We start from the raw sequence: 23,016 nt of genomic DNA on the forward strand, positions 1-23,016 counted from the left end.
TCACTCTGCCTTACTTAATATTGCTAGAATATAAGCTACCCATTTTGTTCCCACTTATGTCCCTGGCCTGTACCGGGGGAAGGGTGTCCACGTGCCCTTGAGTTAATCCTGACTTCCTCTGGCACCCTCAACTTCGTCAGCCGAGGTCAAGGGGAAGCCTGTGCCCTGCCCAGCTTCAGCCGGGGTCAAGATGGGGTCCTGGGCTCCCCGGGCCTCTCAGCCTGAGCGCAGTCTTGGCCTGTGTACCCCAGGACTAGCCTCACGGGACCTTCATCTTGGTTCGTGTCTCAGACTTTAAAATCACTCTTCATCTTCTGCGTTTTAATCACCACAAGATTCTGTACATCTTCATTCTTAGCATTGCCCTTTTTTCACTGTGCCTTTGGAATTCTGGTTTCTTCATCACCTGAACCTTTCCATCATCAGACTCCTCTGAATGTGCCTTCTTGCTTTCATTAAAATGTGGCTCTTCTGTGAGGGTCCTGCTTCCCCTGCAACTCTCCTAAATGTTTGCTATTTTTCTCCCGTAATCTTGGGGCCACTTGACCTGGAATTAGAGTCCTTCCTATCTTTGTAGCTTATTCCCTCTTGCACCTTCTTCCGGCTATTTTTCAACCGCCAGTTCACTGATCTTACACCTTTGTGCTGTTCTTGCCCCTTTGATATTCTAGTTGATGAAGTCCAGTGTATCAGTTTTTTCTTTTATGATTGTGCTTTTGGTGTCCTATCTGAGAACTCTTTGCCTAAACTCAAGTTCACAAAGATTTTCTGTTACATTTATTTCTCTGATGTTTCTTCTTCTAGAGGTTTTTTAGTTTTAGGATTTGCATTATATGACAGGTCTTTTGAGTAAAGTTTTGTATTGGTACAAGGTGTGCGTGTTGTTGTTTCTAGCACCAGTTTTTGAAAAAGTGATCCCTTTACCACCACATTGGCTTACACTTCTGTCAACAATTAGTTGTCTTTCATGTGTGGGTTTATTTCTAGACTCTCTCTTCACTCTGTTGATCTATTTGTCTCTTTTATGCTAAAACAATGGTCTTTTGATTACTGTTGTTTCATAATAATTCTTGAAAGCAGTAGCGTTTGCCCTCCAAGTTTGTTTTTCCTTTTTAGAGTTGTTTTGGCTAGACTAGATCCTTTGTATTTCCATGTGACTTTTATAAATTTATTTATTTATTTATTTATTATTTTTGGCTACGTTGGGTCTTTGTTGCCACATGTGGGCTTTCTCTAGTTGCGGTGAGCGGCGGCTACTCCTTACTGTGGTGCGCAGGCTTTCCATTGCGGTGGCCTCTCCTGTTGTGGAGCATGGGCTCTAGGCGTGCGGGTTTCAGTAGTTGTGGCACATGGGCTCAGTAGCTGTGGCTCGCGGGCCCCAGAGCGCAGGCTCAGTAGTCGTGGCGCACGGGCTTAGTTGCTCCGCAGCATGCAGGGTCTTCCGGGACCAGGGCTCGAACCTGTGTCCCCTGCACCGGCAGGGCAGGCAGACTCTTAGCCACTGTGCCACGAGGGAAGTCCCTCCATGTGACTTTTAGAATCAGTTTGTTAATTTCTATTAAAAAAAAAAGCCTGCTGAGGGCTTCCCTGGTGGCGCAGTGGTTGAGAGTCCGCCTGCCAACGCAGGGGACACGGGTTCATGCCCCGGTCTGGGAAGATCCCACATGCCGCGGAGCGGCTGGGCCCGTGAGCCATGGCCGCTGAGCTTGCGCGTCCAGAGCCTGTGCTCCGCAATGGGAGAGGCCACAACAGTGAGAGGCCCGCGTACCACAAAAAAAGAAAATAAAAAGCCTGCTGGGATTTTGATTGGGATTGCATTGAATCTATAGATAAATTTGGGGGAGAATTGACTTTTTAATAGTATTAAGTCTTCTGATCCATGAATGAGGTATATCTCTTCCTTTATTTAGGTGTTTTAAAATTTCTCTCAGCAATATTTTGGGTTTTTTTCAGAGTATAGGTCTCTCTCTTAATATAATACGATGTGATATAATATAGTATAGTATAAAACTTATTTCCCAACTACCCACTTTGCTTCATAATCTGGAGTTAGGCTCCTACCTCCACACCCACTTCAAATGGTGAGAGAGTTGGGGGAGAATGCCATTCCCACCCAAATAATGAAGACAAGCCCAATAACTTGCCAATTTCACGGGTGATGGTCTACCCAGGAAGCAATATGTGTTAATCCGAAGTGACCTTCTAGAGGGCTCCTTATATGCGATCAAGTGCTTTTTAAAAAAGTTGCTTAATTATCTGTCACCCTTATCTCCTTGTGTGTGTTTTGTTGGGAAATAAGTAATTAATACCTTTTCATCCTTATTTGGTAATGTCTGTGTCTAGTTAGATGTGGTGTTTATGGTTATGCTCTCTTTAATCCATTCCGGCATTTGACCCATTTTAACTGATTAGGGGTAAAATGGTTATCAACTCCTGTTCTTTTAAAATGGGTTAAGTTTGGATATGCATTTGCGAAGAACAAACTAAATGTCCTAAAAGTGCACAGGATCTGAAATTTGGTAGACACTCAGGTGTTTGAATATTTATAGCATTTTAAGCACATTGTGTAGCAGTGTGTATAAAATCCTGCTGATGCTTATACAGGTTACAGAAGGCTTCATGGGGTTATATTTGCTGTGCAATTAAGGAGGTCTGGGGAGGGAGGGATTTCAGTCAAAAGGAGCAGCAAGTGCAGAGAACCTGTAAGAATAAGCAAGGGCCTTACACGGTTGTCGGATAAGGTGCCAGACTAACATAGAGCAGGAGCAAAGGGAAATAGTAGGTAAAGCCGGAAAGTTAATTTGAGATCAGCTGTGAAGAATGTGTATACATGCTGCAAATTTGATTATCTTCTAAGTAATTGTCCAGTAATGGAGGGTTTGGGGTGAGGATGAACATAATCCTTAATTTTTCAACTAGTTTGTTTGGAATTATGCTGAATTCAGAAAATAATAACAGTGGCGACCATTTAGTTGTGTCTTGTTGCTACAGGTGATGCTGATGAGTGGCAATGAGAGTGGTAGACAGGGCACGTGGTTAGACACTCTGCAGGAAGAAGAGTGGTTCTTGGAGTGATTTTTGATCTCTCTTCGGAGGAGCCAATAAAACTTGGTTCACGGGGCAAGTGAGCTAAATGCTTGCCTCCCGTGATAAGGCACACATAAGCCATCATACTTTTGAGGCATAGTGGCAGGGAACGTTTATTGCTAGAAGAAGGATTTAATGGAAGGATTTACCTGCAGTAGTTTAGAGGGAGGAAAGGACTGCTGTTACCTTACTTGGTAATAGTCACTATTCACTGTTCCATCAAAAGAAAAAGGCTGGTAAGGTACGACTTCCTGAGTATGTACTTGACAGTAAATGGAGTAGGATATTTTTAAGGAAAACTGTCATTAGGTTTAAATACTGGTGTACACATTGAAGTATCTTTGTTACTCTATTTAGAACTTGCTTCTATCAAATGGAGCTCTGAAGTTACTAAATTTTAAATGCTCATTCAATAAACACTTTGTGTTGTTGATGGTTCCATTGGTTTGTGAGAGCAGGTGGCCGTTGTGTGTCTTCTATGTGCTGTGACTTGTAAAACTTAAGGAATATCTCTTGTTACCAGTCTCTTCCAACTCTGATATTAGTATGTTGCTAGCTAGGATCAGCTATCCGTTCAGCTCACAAAGGGTGGCCAGAAATCAAACCGTTAGTGGAGGCGTGGACTCTGCAGATTAGGCTGCGGAAGGTCATGATGCTGGGCTGTCAGTGCTGGACAGGTGCATGGGGAGTGGGTGGCTTTCCTCCATCTTTTCTGTCCGATGCCTTCGCTGTTCTTTGGGAAAGAGAACAGAGAAGAAGTCCGTGAGTTCATGTGACAAAGGCTGTAAAGGAAGTGCAGGCAGTCCCTTGAACACAAGATCAGAATTATTAGAGAATTCAGAACTGTTGAACAATTTGACCAATTCTTCAAAATTTAGACATGTGTGCTTTGAACAGATAAGTGAGGCAGATGATCATACTGATTTGACACTGTGCTGTGTTTAGCCTTCTCGTATTTTGTTCGTGTTGTAATATTGTGTAAGAGTTGAGAACTTTCAACAGTGCGTTTTCATAAACTGTTTTACTTAAACATGTAATTGCTAGTAAGTTCCATAGAAATGAATAGTGATCACAATTAATGCCTTAAAAATTAAAGGCTATTAAATATAAATTGTGTCTATTACCATGTGAGAGAAGGTAATAAATCTCTCAGAAATGTAAGGTCTTGATTAAGGAGTCAAAAAAGGATGCGTTTTCTTTGTTTCAAAATAGTTTAAAATTATTTACTACATCTTATGACTGCAACCATTTCTTTTTCTCTCTTTTTTAAATGTGTCTATTAAAATGTAAAAAAGCAGAAGGAAGGAAAAGTGGATTGGAGAGTAGGAGAGAAAATAAAATTAAATGATAAGACAGGAATTCTGCTGAGTTAATACTCAGGGAGTATGAGATAAGTAATATGTCTTTACTGCCTGATGCTTAGCTATAAAAAACATAATAGTGGGAGTACAGACCTGAAGCTTGAAGTGACCAACTGAAAAAAAAGATTTAAAGTAGACATTCTTTTGCAAGTATGTTTTTTGGCTACTAATTGATGTATACTTATCACTTATGAAAATATCGTAAGATTTGCTTCACATGCAATTCTAAAGAACTTTGCTATTTTATAATATGAATAAAAAGTAGCTTCATCTCCCCCCTGAAAAGTTACTCCAGCCCTTATGTATTTATTGTATAATTGAGGAAAATGGAAAAATATAACAGCAAAAATATAATATTTACAAAACGTTTTGATATCCTCAAAACAAATTGTTAGGAACTGGTATGGTTCTATTGAAACTCAGCTGCTTTAAGAGGTATTTAGGAAATAAGGCTTTATGATAAGTTGAATTGGTCTAAACGTCAGTGTAATGACTGGTAATGCTGGTCTTCGATAATGTCGTATGAACTCAGCTCTTGCTCTGTGAGCTTTCAGAATAAACCGAATGTAAAAGAAGTGGACCTTTTCCCACGTCAAAACAGTAGTTACAAAAATGTAAAGGCAGATCCATAAGGCTGTTGCTGGTTTCAAAAGGGAGATGGACGGAGGGACGGAGACCAAGATAAGGAGGTGGGGAGAGAGGGAAGGAGGGAGAGAAACAGAGGGGCGAAGGGAGGCAGGGAGGGAGGAGACACAGGGAGAGAGAACTGACCCAAGTCTTGTTGCTGCTTCAGGACAGTGTCTCCCATTGTCCACGCCAGCTTCTCACCTCCTCTCTGTGGCACTAACATGATGTAGATGTTGTGTGTTAGATTTTGTAAATGATTACAGTGCACTAGATACTAGAGAGACAGTTTAAGAATTTACACAGTATACCATGTGGAAGCATCACATTTTGTGTAAATCTCTAGACCTTAGTTTTCAGTCCTGACCTGTGTCTGTAAAGCTACTAGTGGAGGGTGGTTTTACATGTAATTTTCTTCGTTTCTTTTTTCTGTCAGTTATGTGCCAATCAGTGCCTCCAAAACATTAATGTAAGGATTTTACATCTACATGTTACTCAGCTTCAGTCATCAAATTATTTTATTTAGTGATATTTTTGATCATCCGTAACTTGACTCAGACCTGAAATAATGGCAGATGTGGGAAGAACTTTCCAGATGGAATCCTCTTCCCCACTCTCGCACGTCTTTTATTGGGGGATAGTTAATTGTATTTGGGAGTTCACTAGGAGAAGTAAATTTTCAGCGACTGTGTCTATCTGAAATAAATTTATTTTGAAAGTATAAGTATAGATAAATTTCTAAAGTGTTATTTTTTTCTCCCAAAGTTATTTCTAAAGTATTATTTATCAACTGAAAGTTTAACTCTGATGTGCTATTATTTCCTTGAGTTGATTATACTTCTTCTTTTTTTTAAGGTAAAGTGCAAGTTAAGAGTTCAGACATACAAGTTGGAGACCTCATCATAGTGGAAAAGGTTGATGCATTTTTAATATCTTTTAGACATGTGTATGCCAGTTATGAACATTTAGCCTGATTGCAAGTAACTTTTGAATCTGAAGGAATTGTTTGAGACATGTATTTTAAATCTTAACATCTTTGTGTAAGGTTTGATATATGTGAAGAAAAAAATACAGGTTTCTGTGTAGTCTGTTTTGCTAAAGTACGTTTCAGTGTGTGTAGGTAGTCATATTTTGTCTAAAATAAGACATGTTAACTGTTTATTGTTGCATTATCAGAATTATATCTTTTGACCAAAGAATTATATTAGTTAGAACCTATTTATAATGTTTCAGTTTCTAGAGCTTCTTTTTATAGACAGATATATATGTAATTATTGGATATTAATTCTTATGGCTTAAAAACTTAACGAGGGGGCTTCGCTGGTGGCGCAGTGGTTGAGAGTCCGCCTGCCGATGCAGGGGACACGGGTTCGTGCCCCAGTCCGGGAAGATCCCACATGCCGCGGAGCGGCTGGGCCAGTGAGCCGTGGCCGCTGAGCCTGCGCGTCCGGAGCCTGTGCTCCGTAACGGGAGAGGCCACAACAGTGAGAGGCCCGCGTACTGCAAAAAAAACCCCAAACAAACAAACAAAAAAAACAACTTAATGAGGGAAAGGTAAATGGAAACAAGAGGATTAGAAAGAAAAAGTTTAGGTCAATGTAGGAAGAAGCCATTTTAAAAACCCCACAGTGGTCAGACGTGGCTGTTGGCAGGCCACTACTGGCCCGGAGTCTGGAGGCCTGGGCTGTCTGCCTTTGCGGAGAAGCGTTTCTGCCTGCACAGCCTTCCTGAGTAACAGTGACTGAGGGCATAGTCTTTTTGTTTTTCCTTTTTTAAGGCTCTAGAACAACATTTAAAAAAATATAGAATGAGAGGTTTTCATAAGGCCTCTTACAGAGGAGTGTGAGCCGCTGGTACCAGCTGATAGCCACATGGGGACCCATGGGAACATACCCATCCTGAGCCGCCCGTGGGGAGGTTGAGTGAGAGCCTTCTCCTCAGGAGGAAAGCGGTCTTCATCTCATTGCAGTAAAAATCCGTACGCAGAGAACGCTTCGGGCTGTCTTTGTCGGATTTTACGGAAAGGAGAAAATTAAACATACTGATTTGCAGCTTATTTACGTAGTATTCAGTTATATGGATACTGTAAGTTACTAACTTTTGATCCATTGTTAGATTTTGGATGGTTTCTCTTTTCTGCTATGAGAAGTGCTATAATGAACATTCTGGTACACATATCCTTGCAGGACTCTGTAGGATAAATGCTGACAAGAGGGATGGCTGAGCCATATGTTAGTCATATAAATTTTGATGCAATTTTTAGGAAACAGCAACCTTTGTTTTCTCAGGTTTCTGTGGTCAGGCATCTGGATGCAGCCTAGCTGCATCTCCTGGCTCTGGGTCCCCCTTAAGGCTCTCAGTCAAGTTGTGTCAAGGTGTCAGCCCAGTAGCCATCGCCTCCAAGTTCCATGGGGGTGGAGCTGATGCCAGTCTCACTCTTGGGGTTGTTGGCAGGACTTGGTGCCTCTTTGGACTCAGGGCCTCAGTTCTACGAGCTTTAGGCCTGTGGCCACGCTCATTCCTGGACACATGGGCCTCTCCACCGGGCAGCCCACCACCGGCCTGCCAGCAGGAGGGGTAAAGAGAGAGTGTGAGTGCCAGCAGAAGGGTTGCACAGTCTCCGAGACCTGGACTCCAGAGTGATGCCCCAACACTTTGTTTTCCTCTTGACTTTTAGGAGGATATCTTGTGTTTGTTGTGTTGAAGGTTAGGATAGAATCTCTCTTTGTGAATCAGGTGAGTACTGTTTGGCCTTTTCATTCTTTCATCTCTTATTTCCTCCTTAACTTTCCTATTTACCCTTTTTTTCCCTTACCTTTGCTGTTTAGTTTGATGTAGCAGTACACTCACCTTCCTGTTTTCCCTCAGTCCTCCCATTTTTACTGAGTAACAGGTGCACCCTTCTTGGCCTTCTCATTGGTCATACAGGTAGACGTGAAAGAGAGATCTACATCTGTGTCTGGGTGTTCCTCTTCAGTGTCTCTGGCCTCACAGGTGTCTTCTCCATCAGTAAGAAAGATTGGTGAGGGACATAGGCCTCTGTAGACATCCAGGTAAAGGTTTCCGTTTGATGTGGAGCTGCACCTCTTTGTGTTTGTTTGTTATTTCAGTGTCCAGTGGATAGCACGTTGTGGATGACGCACCAGTGTTACATATATGTGAGCATGTGTGTGGTATCCTGCGCTACTCTGAAATGTAAAGGTTTGGTGGCAGAGCTAGAGGGAAGGCTTCTGACTGTTTTCGCTAGCCTTCAGGAAGCACTGCTGCCACAGCATAGGGCGGCACCACCTGCCTCATTCAGGTTTTATGTTGCCAATTGTACTTTCATTTTCATATATTTCAATTCCCTGGAAAACATTGAGTATTCTGAAGTTTGATAACATAGTTTCCAGTAACTACTGGGAAATGATAAATTTTTAGTAGTAGGTTCATGGTATTTGTCAAACCAATTTTGTGATTTTTGTAGTGATAAAAGGTTTTTTTCTTGCCAGTTGATATAATCATCATAAGGAAATAGCAGAGATCTGGCAGCAAATGGCTTTGTCCTTCTACTTTTTTTTTTCTTTTTTGCGGTACGCGGGCCTCTCACAATTGTGGCATCTCCCGTTGCAGAGCACAGGCTCTGAACGCGCAGGCTCAGCGGCCATGGCTCATGGGCCCAGCCACTCTGCAGCATGTGGGATCTTGCTGGACCAGGGCATGAACCCGTGTCCCCTGCATCGGCAGGCGGACTCTCAACCACTGTGCCACCAGGGAAGCCCATATTTCTCTTTTATTTGACCATATTCCTATTTATAAATTAATGTTTGGATATTTCCATGGTGGATTTTATGTTATAGGATAGTTGTAATTTTTTATCTTAACATGGAATTAAAATTAGTACATTGATATTCATTTTATGGGTATTTAAAGAAATAATGCTAATCAGCTTTGGCTCAGTGTTATAGATGTCAGTAGCCGTAGAACATGGGAGAGCAGCAGCCTGGGACAGAAAGTGGAAAGAGGATGATGCGGCCTTCAGTGTTCACTGCGTCTAGGTTTAAACTCCTAGTTCTCCAGTTTCAAATTCAGCCTAGGAGAAGTATGTGTTTGACATGTATGTGGAAATTGGGAGGGTAGGACCGTTCAGAGTCAAGGTCAGATGATCCTTTATGCATGCAAGGTGAAGCAAGAAATTCCAAAGATTATCTCCCAGCTTAATAAGGAAACCTGAACAGTAACTGAATTCTTACACAGATGTATGTATCAAAATCTCAGCAAGGTTTTTTCTTCGTTCGTTTGTTTTGGTTTTAAAGACAAAATAAGATTTTTCTAAAACTGATTTGGCAAGGCACAGGCCCTAACATGGCAAAAACAACCTTGACAAGGAGAATAAAGTGAAAAGAGTCACTCTCCTAATGTTAAGGCATACTTCCTACTATATTAACATAGGGCAGAAGAAGGGTAGAAACAAAGATAATGAAACATCAATGGAGAACCCAGAAATAGACCCACCCAAATATGCTCAAGTGATTTTTGACAAAGTGCAAAAGCAATTAAAATGGAGGATGGATAGCCTTTCAACAAAACAGGCTGGAACTAGTGGACATCCATGGGTAAAAAATGAACCATAATCTAAACGTCATACCTTATATAGATATTAAATCAAAGTGGACCAGGGACTTAAATATATAACGTAAAACTGCAAAACTTTTAGAATAAAACAGGAGAAAATATTCAGAATCTAGGGTAGGAAAATAGTTTTTAGACTTGACACCAAAAGCACAATGCATATAAGGGTGAAATTGATAGATTGCATCATTAAAATTAAAAATTTGTGCTTTGTGAAAGAACATGTGAATATGGTGGAAAAACAGACTGGGAGAAAGTATTTGTAAACCATATATCCACAAAGATTTGTATCTAGAATGTGTAAAAATGCTAAATACTCAACAGTAAAAAAAAAAATCAAATTAGAAAATGGGCAAAAAAACCCCCATTTAGCCAAAGAAGACATACAGATAGAAAATAAGCATATGAAACGTTATTCAACATCATTAGTTATCTGGAAATGCAAATGAAAATACACTGAAATATCACTACACATATAGCAGAATGACTACAATGAAAACTGATGACAGCACAAATGCTGGCAGTGACATGAAGACAGTGGATCACATGCAATTCATGTGGGGATATCAAATGTTACAGCTATTCTGGAAAATCATTAGACAGTCTGTTAAAAAACTGAGTATACAACTATCATTTGACCCAGAAGTTGAACTTTTGGACCTTTATCACAGGTAAATATTAATTTAGATTGGCACAAAAGCTTGAACATGAATGTTTATACCTGCATTATTCATGATAGCCAAAAATCAGAAACAGTTCAGATATCCTGAACGGGTCATGGTCAAAGAAACTGCTGTACATTATACCATGGTAATTTCATATTAAGAAAACACAGGTCCCTGCTCCTATATTGCTCAGAGTCTTGAGAGGAGGGAAAAATAAAAATATCCAATAATTATTTTGAAGTTTCTAGTTTACTTATTAATGCCTCATAGAAAATAAAACAGGATAAGGGAATAAAGGGTAGTTGTCTAAAATTAAGAAAAAAATTCCATGTATGATAGTATCAAAGGAATAAAATACTTATAAATAAAATCATGGTTAAGAATAAACTTAACAAAAGAACAAAACTTGTACTTTGAAAACTACAAAACATTGTTAAAACACAGTAAAGAAGACCTGGATAAACAGAACGACGTCCCATGTTCATGGATTGGAAGTATTCATATGTCAAAATGGCAGTACTCCCAAACTGATCTACAGGTTCAGTGCAGTCCCTCTTAACATCTCAGCTGACTTCTTTGCAGAAATTGACAAGCTGATTCTAAAATTCATATGGAAATACAAGAGATGCAGAATAGCCAAAGCAGTTTTTAAAAATGTGAACAAAATTGGCATATTCACACTTCTCCATTTCAGAACTTTCTACAAAGTTAACATTAATCAGGACAGTATGGAATTGGCATAAATTAAACATTGAGAGTCCAGAAATAAAGCCTTAAATTTCTGGTTAACAGATTTTCAACAAGGGTGCCTAGAAAATTCAGTGGGATGGGGCTGTGTTTGGGTGGGTGCTTATTTTTGACCCAATACTGATTATGAGAGTCTTCATTTTGTTGTGTGCAGCTGTAATTCATTCATTTTGTGGTTACATAGTATGCCTTGTGTCCATTCTACTGTTGGTGGGTATTTGGGTTGCTTCTAAGTTTTGCCTGTTAGGGTTGATACCTCTGAGTCATACTTGACCATGTCTTCTGGCTCACATGTGCACACATTGCTGCTGCATGTGTACTGAGGAGTGGACTTGTTGGATTTTGGGGTGAATGTGTATGTTGCACTTGAGTACTTACTGCAAATGATTTTGCAAAGTGATGTATCAAATTATACTCAGATCGACAGTGAGTAAGAGTTCCCATTCCTTCATGTTTGCCAACACTTGGCATTGCCAACCTTTTAAATTTACCATTTCCAAATTGTACATAGTGGTTGTGGTTTTAATGTGCATTTCTGTAAAGACTAACAAAGTCGGACACCTTTTCATACGATTTTGGATATTTTTCTCATTTGGGAAAAGCCTGTGAGAATCTCTTGCTGTTTTTCTTCAGAGTTATCCTTTCTTAACAGTCTGCAGGCCTTCAAGTACTCTGGATGGGAGTCCTTTATTAGTTTTATGTTGTGAATATCTTTTCCTTCCTAGTGTGCTTTGTGGAACAGAGATGCTTAATGAATTCAATATATTATCATTCAAAGAAAAATTCTAATGAAGTCAACCTTATTAATCTTTTCATCTGTAATAAATTTTTTTTAAAATTTGTGGTGGTAGGGGGAAGGAGTCTTGTTTAAGAAATCTCTTCCTACCAAAAAGTCATGAAAATATTCTTCTGTATTATCTTTTAGGTTTTATTGTTTTGACTTTGACATTTTTTAAAAATTTATTTATTTATTTATTTCTGGCTGCGTTGGGTCTTTGTTGCAGTGAGTGGGGGCTACTCTTCATCACGGTGTGCGGACTTCTCACTGCAGTGGCTTCTCTTGTTGCGGAGCACGGGCTCTAGGCGCCCAGGCTTCAGTAGTTGTGGCACATGGGCTCAGTAGTTGTGGCTCGCAGCCTCTAGAGCTCAGGTTCCGTAGTTGTGGCGCACGGGCTTAGTTGCTCCGCAGCATGTGGGATCTTCCCGGACCAGAGCTCGAACCTGTGTCCCCTGCATTGGCAGGCGGATTCTTAACCACTGTGCCACCAGGGGAGCCCCTGACTTTGACATTTAGAAGTATAATTCGTTTGGAATAGATTTTCGTGTTTCGATTGAAGTAGAGGCCAGGTATTATCTCTTCTCATTGCCCATGGGTATCTAGTTTTCTCAGCACTGTTTATTGAAAAGATGTCTGCAGTGCCAACTTTCTCATAAATCTGGTGTCCATGGATGTGTGGGCCGACTTCTGGATTCTCTGCTTTTACATTACTATAATCATCCATCTTAGTGGAATACCATCTTGTCTTAATTATTCTATTTTAATATTTAGTTTTGTTATATTGTACAGACAGCTCTCCATGTTGTTTCTCACACTTGTCTAGTCATTCTTGGCCTTTTCATTTCCCTGTAAATATTAGGAATATCTTGTCATTTCCCACCAAAAAAAAATGTTAATATTTTGATTGGGTTTGTGTTGAATGTATAGGTCAGTATATGCACACTTCACATCTTTGCAATACTGTATATTCTAATTTCAGAACATGGTGTTTTCTGTTTCCTTAGGCTTCATTTAATTTCTTTCAGTAATGTTTTACAGTTTTTTGTTTAGAAGGCTTGCCCATCTTTTATCAGTTTTATTCTATTGCTAGTTTTTTCTTATTACCGAAATGGGCATATTTAAAGAAATATTTACCTTCTTGCTGTTTGTTACTGGTATGTATGTTTTTGTTTCCTGTGTCATTAATTTTGCTCTTATATTTCTTTACATCCTTGTACTTTCTTTGGGATTTATTGGCTGGGTTTTTTTTTCCTGCTTTCGAATGGATATTTAGTCCTTTGTATATTTTTAGCCTCCCTTTTCTGTTGTATGCAGTTTAGTCATGTATATTTTCCTCTTATCATTTTCCTGACTTCGGCTGTGTTACACACATGATATGTTGATATGTTGAGTTTTTATTACCATTTCATTAACAATATTTTCTAGTTTCCATTGTGATTTCCCCCTTCACCTAAAGGTTCTTTAGATCTTAACAATTGCCTAAAGAAATGTTAGAAATAAATAGCTCTGTTCTACAGCATATCTTCTTTCCGCTTTAACAACTTATGTTTGTTTTTGTTGCTTGCTGACTGACAAGTAGTTCATTTCTTTACTGTGTGTAGATAAATCTTAACTTAGGTCTTAAAGAATATAAATAATTCATGAAACTATGTGAAGTATTCTTATTATAATTATATTTTTCTTTTAGTTTGTATAGCTTTCCCAACTAATTAATGGTAATTAGTATTACTAATATTATTAGTAATACTAATTAATACTAGTATTAGTAATAGTGATTAAATAAATGTATGAATAGTGACCTTTGAGTTTTTCTCCTTTCCTGCTTTGTAAAAAGAATATCTCCTCAAATTTGTGGGGTTTTGTTTGCTCAGTTGTACATTTATTCTTTCATTCAACATTTATTAAGTGTTTCGTTTTCGATATGCTCTGTTTTGTGTTAGGTGTTGGAAGAACACTGTCCTCACTTTCTAGGTCATTAGTCTGATAGGGAGGCCGTCATTTTTTTATAAGGCAGTAACTGTTATATTGTACATGTGAGTTGAGGTGTACAACAGAGGCCACAGAAATGGTAATATTTAACATTTTTCAGGAAATGAAGTAGTTTTCAGGTCATCACTAAATGCCATTTACGTGGTTCATTGATGCGGAAAGAAACTTCGAGGTCTAACTAAAATATGAGTTAAAATATTCATTTTTATTATACAAATTATGGATGTTAATTGTTTCAGCATAGAGTTGAAATATAACATTATTTTAGTTGTTTTTAGGAGCTATTTCTCCTTTGGAATGGAATTGTGTTAATTTGTAGACTTGCATATAGATAATTAATATTTTATATTACTCTGCAGAATCAAAGAATTCCATCGGACATGGTATTTCTTAGGACATCAGAAAAAGCAGGTATTTTTATTTTTATTGCTGATGATTGGTATTTTGGCAGTTTAATTTTCATTTTGAAAGATAAAAGTTAAATTTATTCTTGTAAGAATTTTTCTTTGATAATATATTGAATTCATTAATTTCTAAATCACATTTAACTGTTTATGTTTAAAACAATGATTTTACTGTGTAATATGTTGGTTTAAAAAATATCCTTTCCTATATCAAGTGAAAGTTTTCATTCGAATCCATTTTGATATCCAAATAGATGGTGATGTTCCTCAAAACTTGATTGCTATTCTGCATTTGCACTTTTATTTCTCATTCAGCAAACATTTATTTAGCACTTACTATATGCCAGGCACTACCTGTTGCTTAGAATACAAAAGGGAGTAAAACCGAGTTGCTCTCTTCAAAGAGTTTATGATCTACTTATTTATGGAAGTACACACATTGACGATTAGCAATACTCTGATTGTATAGATAGTATAAATATTAAAAGGCATGTGGAGGGCTTTGCTGGTGGCGTAGTGGTTAAGAATCCTCCTGCCAATGCAGGGGACACGGGTTCGAGCCCTGGTGTGGGAAGAGCCCACATGCCATGGAGCAACTGAGCCTGTGCGCCACAACTACTGAGCCTGTGCTCTGGAGCCTGTGAGCCACAACTACTGAGCCCGCGAGCCACAACTACTGAGCCTGCGTGCCACAACTACTGAGCCCGCATGCCACAACTGCTGAAGCCCGTGTGCCTAGAGCCCGTGCTTTGCAACAAGAGAAGCCACCACAATGAGAAGCCCACGTGCCACAACGAAGAGTAACCCCCACTTGCCACAACTAGAGAAAGCCCATGCACAGCAATGAAGACCCAATGCCGCCAAAAATAAATATACAAACAAATAAATAAATAAAAGACATGTAGGGGTAATGGGAGGGAACAGACAATTTGCCTAGGTGAGTTGAAATGGGCTTCACAGAAAAAATGATACTTATATGACCAGAGCTTTAAACAATAAGAGGAAGGTGCAAAAGGGGTAATGAGAAGGAAGCCTCATGTGGTCAAGGAAAAAAAATCCATTGGTTGGAAATCAGGAAACCTAAAATCTAGTCTGCTTTGACCAATTTCTAATTATATGACCTAGCCACGTGGTCATACATTTTCATCATCTCTAAAATGATGAGAGGTTTGTCAAGTAATATCCAAAGTTCCTTCTGCCTTATATTTCTGACTTTGTTGCATAAATGAGCAATATTTTTATGGGAAGCTCAGCACATGTATTATTATTTGTAGCATGAAAACTCTAGAAAGGACATGGTTAAAGTTTAGAGTTGTTGATTTCGTTTTTTCTCCATTTACAAACAGTGGGGGGTTTTTGTTGTTTTTTTGTATTTTTTAAAAAATTTATTTATTTGGCTGTGCCGGGTCTTATTTGTGGCATGCGGGATCTTCATTGCCACATGCGAGGTCTTAGTTGTGGCACGCAGGATCTAATTCCCTGACCAGGGGTCGAACCCGGGCCCCCTGTGTTGGGAGCGAGGAGTCTTAATCACTGGACCACCAGCAAAGTTCCTAAACAGCGTTTCTTTAAAAGGACATTTTAAGTCATGAGAGAGAAGAAAAATGTTTTCTCTTTTCACCAACTGTAGTTATGATTACTTACATCGTAAGATGAGGCTGCCATTAACAGCAGAATTCAGTTACACCTAATAATCAAGTGACCTCTGTACACTTGATACCTTTACTTTATTGTGTGCTGTTTAATGTGTGGTTTTGTTTTGCCCATAGGGTGGAGACTGGAGAACTACTTTTCCAGTCCATTTCCCTTTCCTGTCCAGTTAGATGGGGCCATGCCCTGAGGTATGGCCGAAGGAGGGTGGCTGAAAGTCATGTGTACCACTTCCAGCCTCGGCTTTCCCTGTACTGGCTATGTGTCCATGACCAGGGTAACCTTGGAAGCTGCCTGTTGAAGATGGCAGAGCTTCCCTCAGTTTAGGTTCCTTAATGTCTGTGTGGAACAGACTCCCCTCCCATTCTGTCACCAAGTGGACTCTGTATGACAGAGAAGTATTATTAAGTACCAGAGTTGCAAGTTTTATCTTTTACAAATAGCTAGTGTTCCCTTAACACCTGCAGAGCTGTGTCAGGCAGTTAAAACTCTGCCTTTGCCTTCACTTGCTTGTACAGAGCCTCAGAGTCAGCCAGGTGTGAGAGATTCGGGCCTCTCGGGTTTTCAAGGGCATTGTGTGCAGCCCTGCACTGGCAGGTGGCCTTCTAGGCTCTTGGGAGTATGATAGAGCTTTTGCTCCTTGTTATCTGATTTTTCTTTTAAATTTTTTTGGTCAGCTTGTTGTTTACCCCAGCTTTAACCACCGCCCAAGGTAGCTGTGACATTAAACAATGGCCACTGTTTGTTTTTGACAAACATTCCAGGGAAAACACATTCTCAGTGAATGAACTGTGGGTTGAGTCAAATCCAGACAAGCTCTACCTGATCAGGTGGTTACAGTTGTCTGGGCGTGGGGTTTGGGGAGTCCTAGCCCTGGTTTCTTCCCCTCAGTGGCTACCAGACCATTGGTTTGCTCAGCTACTGTGGAGTTTGACTGGGGGCAGGGTACTGGCAAAGGGACAAGTCAAAACACCACACATCTCACTCATAGCTAGATTTAGCCGTGTTTCTTGAATAAGTGCACCTGGGATTGTTGCAAGTCTTTGATTATTTTCCAGAGTTTTGAAAAAGTTGCTTTAGACAATTTTTGCTTATGTTGTCATTACAGTTATGGAGGAACGGGTTTTCAGAGATGTTTACACTGCCATCCCTACTTATTTATGATTTCTTTGTCTTTGTTTGTAAATGTATTCAGTATAATGAATAACAAACAGTTTGCATTTGGGAGATACTTTTTTTTTCTTTTTTGGCTGCACCACTTGGCATGTGGCATCTTAGTTCCCCGACCAGGGATCGAACCCGTGTGCCCTACACCAGAAGCACAGATTCTTTTCTTTTCTTTTTTTTTTTTTTTTTTTTTGCGGTACGCGGGCCTCTCACTGCTGTGGCCTCTCCCGTTGCGGAGCACAGGCTCCGGACGCGCAGGCTCAGCGGCCATGACTCACGGGCCCAGCCGCTCCGCGGCACGTGGGATCTTCCCGGACCGGGGCACGAACCCGTGTCCCCTGCATCGGCAGGCAGACTCTCAACCACTGCGCCACCAGGGAAGCCTGGAAGCACGGATTCTTAACCACCGGACTGCCAGGGAAATCCCGGGAGATGCATTTATATTTAAATGCCCTTGTAGTGATCATGGTAGGAATATATGTAAGATTAAGAATATCATGCTCAACGTGGAAATGGCTTTAGGTAATTAACGTAGAAGAAATAGAGTATACAGACTATGTGAGGAGACAAAGTGTGGACAAATCCATCTCTTCAAAGCTGGAAGGTTGTTAGAAGTGTCCATTTTTCAGAGGAAGACTCTGAGGGCTAGTAAATGTTTGCTGAAGTTTCAGAAATTGTTCTTCAGCCACCGTATCATTGTTATGGCGTAATAAGATAGCAAAACATGCAGAGAATATTAGAGAATTAGGCAAGTGAGATACTCTCTGATGTGCCAACTACAGATAAATAACGTTATATCCAAATTGATTATGTTTTAAAAATGTTTTTTTCCCTCAAATTTTGCTTTGTATTCTATGTTGTAGGGACAGTTTCTTTCTGTAGGGTAATGATATTTAATATTTTGGAGGTCATGGGTCTTTCTGAGAATCTTAAGAATTATCACTTTGTTCCTCAGAAAAATGTACATAATATACACGTATGCTAAATTTTTACTATTTAACATATTCCTGGAAGGTTATTAATGGCTCCAAGTTTAGGACCTTACTGTCATCTGTTTTAACCTGTGGTTCTATTATATTCCTCAGTTTTATGATTTTTTTCTGTCAAATTTAAATTGTTAAAACAATTACTGTTACTCTTATGGAGATACTAAATGTCAGATTACTGTTTCATGATATTTTTCTTCTCTTTATAAAATGGACCAGACAGCTTCCCAGCTGTGTAAAATGTGTCATAACACTGCTTTCAATCAAGGTTTCTTAGCTTTAGAAATTCTGTTTGTGTGACTTTACATAATTATTTAAGGTTTTAAATTAAAGCCTTGTTTTTAAACTTACATGTTTAGAATTTTTTATGTATCTGCTAACACTGTTAATATTACTTTATTATTTTTCAGTTTCAGTTCAGAAAACCCTGGTAATATACTGTCTGTTATAGTAAGAATCTCTAAACCCTAGCCAGTGTGAAAGTCTTAAATCTACGCAGCGTGTTGAGTTTGGACGATAGCCACTGGGCGTTTGTCAGTACAGCTCAGTGAGTCTCTTCGTGGCATCATATTGACTGTGTATTAATACAGGGTATTCTGTTGGGCCGTCAGTTGATTGTTTAGAATGTAAATGAGGCTGTTGATGGATCTGGTGACTGATGGCTTAAATTCCAATTAATCAATTGCTTCATCAGTTTCTTAATTCAGATCAAATATCTCCTGAATGCACACAATTCTTTTAGTGGTATTAAGAGAAATTAATGCTTTAGAACTAATTTTCATCAATCTCTTATAAATGCCAATATCTTTTTCACTTGCCTCCTAAGTGATGGCATTATCGTTTAAGTGTTTGGGACATATTACAATAGCTCAGCTGTCACTTGTTAGAGGGCGAGGGGTAGGTAAATGACACTGTACTCATCCACATTCTCTCCGTGGTGCTATTCATCTTGCCACCAGCTTAAAAATTTCATGCAGAGTCATTAAGCCATATAAATGATTTAGAAATTAAGTTTAATGGCAAACGATCTGGTGTTATATATGCAAAGTCAATGTCTATTTTTCTTTTCTTGGGCACATACTGTAGCTATCTCTTTCAGACCTATTGGATTTGTGAGCTGTTGCAGGCAGTCTGCTAATATTACAGGGTAACTTATTACAATATATGACAGACTCATGTGCCCTGTGTCACAGTGTCCCATCAATTACTTTATCACCACTTGATGCGGCTCTCCTAGGTGACATATACACGAGTTGATCTTCATTTGATTGTCATTAAACCTGTCCTTTGCTGTCAACTCTTGTCAATTATACCAAATAAAATCAAGTATTCATAAGAAGTCAGTAATAGGATATAAGCAGACCAATTTAATAATTCATTTTTACCGAGCCTTAACTGACATCAGTTGTAGCTAGTGCTTGCTGTGAAAAAATTACTAGATATACTTTGTGTAAGACAAGTCAAGTTGGCCATACTTCTGATTTTGCTGCAGTTCATTCCCTCTCTCTGTCTTTCTCTCTGTCTCTTTAAATCATATCAGTTACTGTGAGCCTAGTAATGTAATTGTACTTGAAGATAAGTAATACGTCAGTTTCCTCTAAATTTTAAAAATAGTGTGTAATTATTTAACATGAGGCATACCCTTTTACTTTTAAGAATGGCAAGTATATTGTTTCCAGTGTTTAATAAGTTTATAGACATCTACATAAGGTATTAGTTTCACTTTTAGAAACACAAAATGTTTGAAACTTAAGAGACTGTAGATATTCTCACCTTTTCCTATTTTCTATGTTAGAAAGCAAACCTGGAGCAGAGCTGTTGGCATTGATGTCTCAAAGTCTGTGTCATACAGAATCTAGAATCCAATCCCTTTTAAGTTGCTTTTATACTTTATAAAACACACACATACAGATATATATAACCATGCATATATTTAAGAGGAAAAAAAATCAATCTTGAGTAAAAGGTTTAAGTGTAAAATAATGGATACTGCAAATTTCCTAGTACTCCTTTTTAGTTGAAACCAGTTATTCTCCTTATCATAAATTTTTTTTTTTTTAATTTATTTATTTTTTATTTTTTGTGGTAAGTGGGCCTCTCACTGTTGTGGCCTCTCCCGTTGTGGAGCACAGGCTCCGGCCGCGCAGGCTCAGCGGCCATGGCTCACGGGCCCAGCCGCTCCGCGGCATGTGGGATCTTCCCGGACCGGGGCACGAACCCGTGTCCCCTGCATCGGCAGGCGGACTCTCAACCACTGCGCCACCAGGGAAGCCCCATAAATCTTTTGACAAGTAATACATAAGAAAATTTATTTACATAACTAGATATATTTTTCAAAGTGCATGAAATCAGATGAAGGTCTCATAGATATATCTTCAACTGATAAAATAGGTGATTGAAAAATCTTTTCTTAGCTCTCTATCTTATTATGTCTTACAGAAGTGACTTAACCTGTATGAATCTCCTAGTTTCATGTTGGCAACACTAATGCCTGTGCCATCGGTAGTTAAAAGGATTAAATGCACTTGGTTAAGGAATCAGTGGGGCGCATTTCAGATGCTGAATTGCTGGTGGCTGTAATTAGTTGAAAGTGCATTGGCTCCAAGAGAAAAGTATTTGGTATTTACGCAGAGTAAGAGAGCAAGGAAATGCTTACAGATGTGCAGGGGTCCATTTCTTCTAGGGGTGGATGTGGATTCGCACGGACCCATTTTAGTTTTAGAACATTGTGCAAAAGGTGCACTGGGCTAAGCTGTGTAAAGATGTGTTCTTACATAGCTACCTTAGCTAGTTCCCCAAATTTCAGAAATAATTAGCTAAGGAATTAATAGGTTCCTGGTGTATACCATTCGCTGGCAGATTTCAATAGATTTGCCTCTAAATTTTACACCACCACTCCAGAGTAAGTCTTATTTTTTCCACTGTGCACATGAAAACCTTCATAAGGTGAAGTACCTGGACAGGGAGCTCAGTGAGTGGGTTATTAGGCAGTGCTCAGCCCAAGACTGGCTCTTCCCACTGCTACACCAGCTTTTAAGTTTTGAATTGCCTTCAGTACTGTTGACGTTTGGGGCCTGGTATTTATTTCTTTGTAGTGGTGGCTTGTCTCTGCCCTGCAGGGTGTTGAGCAGTATTCTTGGCCTCGACTCCTCGGGTGCCAGGAGCACCCTTCCAGCCCCCACCCCCAGCGCCTACTGTGAAAACCAAGTCTCCAGACGCTTCCTGAGGGCAAAATCGCCCCTGGTTGAAAATCACTAGAGGATTGTTTCATCGAGGAAAATCCCTAAAATAAATCTTCAGTATTCAATTGTATATCTTTTGAAAGTAATTGTTTTAATATTCTTCAGAGATCTTTCTTGATAAGAACAGATTGATCCTGTGGAATTTTAGCCATGACCTACCCCAGTTCCATGTGAAGGAAGCTTCTGCTCTAGGCCAGTGCAGCCGAGAAATCAGGGCCTCCATCTCCCTGCAGCTCCCAGGCGAAGGCCAGGGCCTCACCCTGGAGGGGTACCCACCCGTCTAATGCTTCTGTTTTACTGTAGTGATCACTACTGAAAGCTGACCTGGCATACGGCAACCTCTTCCTCTGGAGAAAAGGGAAAAGGCCATGAGATAACTTGTTGATGAAATTAGCTGCTGAAGTGGAGAGGACATGCAGTGTGAGCTCTACTGCAGGACCACGTTTGCAGTCAGCTGTTCACCAGAGCAACACTGGTGCTGAACTGCGCTGATCAGTAGTATAATTCTACATGAAATTGATGGATAGGAGCAAACACTGATAGACAGGGGAAGGGGAGCTCGGAAATACAGATATGAGAAAAGTACAATGGAAAGTAGTCTCCATCTTTGCGGGCGTTCAAATATAAATTTAAATGTGAATTTCTGTAGTGCAGTTTCAGTTATTTGCAGTGTTCTTTTCCTGCAAAGAAAAAAGTTTGTATAATATGTTTGGTGTATATTTTCTGTGTTAATCTGAATATGTTTCTTAAAAAATTTTTTTTATTTTGTACATTTTTAAAATTATATTTATTTTTATTTGTGGCTGTGTTATGTCTTCATTGTTGCGTGCAGGCTTTCTCCAGTTGTGGCAAGCAGGGGCAACTCTTGGTTGTGGAACATGGGCTTCTCATTGCGGTGGCTTCTCTTGTTGTGGAGCACGGGCTCTAGGAGTGCGGGCTTCAGTAGTTGTGGCACGTGGGCTCAGTAGTTGTGCCTCGCGGGCTCTAGAGCGCAGGCGCAGTAGTTGTGGCGCACGGACTTAGTTGCTCCGTGGCATGTGGGATCTTCCTGGACCAGGGCTCGAACCCGTGTCCCCTGCATTGGCAGGCAGATTCTTAACCACTGCGCCACCAGGGAAGCCCTGTACTTTATTGTTTTAAGTTCACAAAAAAAAGTGAGAAGGCGGTACAGAGATTTCCAGTATGCCCCATGCCCTCACACCTGCGTAGCTTCCCTCATCATCAGCATCCCCCACCAGATGATGCATTTGTTGCAGTTGATGGACTGACGCTGACACATCATCCTCACCCAAATTCCATAGTTTACATGAAAATTCACTCTTGGTGTAGTACATTCTATGGGTTTTGGCAAATGTATAATGACATCCATCCATCATTATATATATCATACAGAGGATTTTCACTGTCCTAGAAATTTTCTGTGCTCTGCCCATTTACCTCTATCCCCAACTCCATCCTGGGCAGCCATAGATCTCTTTAGTGCCTCCGTGGTTTTTTTCTTTTCCAGAATGTCACGTAGTTGGAACCACATAGTATGCAGCCTTTTCAGAGTGGTTTCTTTTACTTAGTGATAAACATTTAACGTTCCTTCTTATCTTTTCATTACTTGATAGCTCATTTCATTGTATCGCTGAATAATTCTCCATTGTCTGGATTTACCATAGTTGATCCATTCACCTACTGGAGGACGTTTGGTTGCTTCCAA

The 23,016-nt window shown here is 39.7% G+C and overlaps 1 protein-coding gene across 15 annotated transcripts in view; it reads left to right on the plus strand.

Moving 5' to 3' along the window:
* Positions 1–23,016, plus strand: part of ATP9B (ATPase phospholipid transporting 9B) — a 216,946-nt gene that overhangs the window by 46,679 nt on the left and 147,251 nt on the right. For 12 of the 15 annotated variants that reach the window (XR_003435307.1, XR_003435308.1, XM_027118809.1 and 9 more), the window contains 2 exons: positions 5,928–5,986; positions 14,222–14,273. The exons of 1 other annotated variant lie outside the window; for it this stretch is intronic. Coding sequence is in view for 12 of the 14 variants with exons in the window: in XM_027118809.1 (XP_026974610.1) it covers positions 5,928–5,986; positions 14,222–14,273 (111 nt within the window). In the remaining 2 variants the exon portion in view is untranslated. Of the gene's footprint in view, positions 1–5,927; positions 5,987–7,749; positions 7,809–14,221; positions 14,274–23,016 lie in introns of those variants that run through there. 2 more of the 15 variants (XM_027118811.1, XM_027118812.1) reach the window with 2 other exon arrangements.

This window comes from Aethalodelphis obliquidens, unplaced genomic scaffold (assembly GCF_003676395.1).
Source record: "Aethalodelphis obliquidens isolate GAN/ISIS:26980383/991018 unplaced genomic scaffold, ASM367639v1 scaffold19, whole genome shotgun sequence".
In the NCBI taxonomy this organism is placed as follows: domain Eukaryota; kingdom Metazoa; phylum Chordata; class Mammalia; order Artiodactyla; family Delphinidae; genus Aethalodelphis; species Aethalodelphis obliquidens.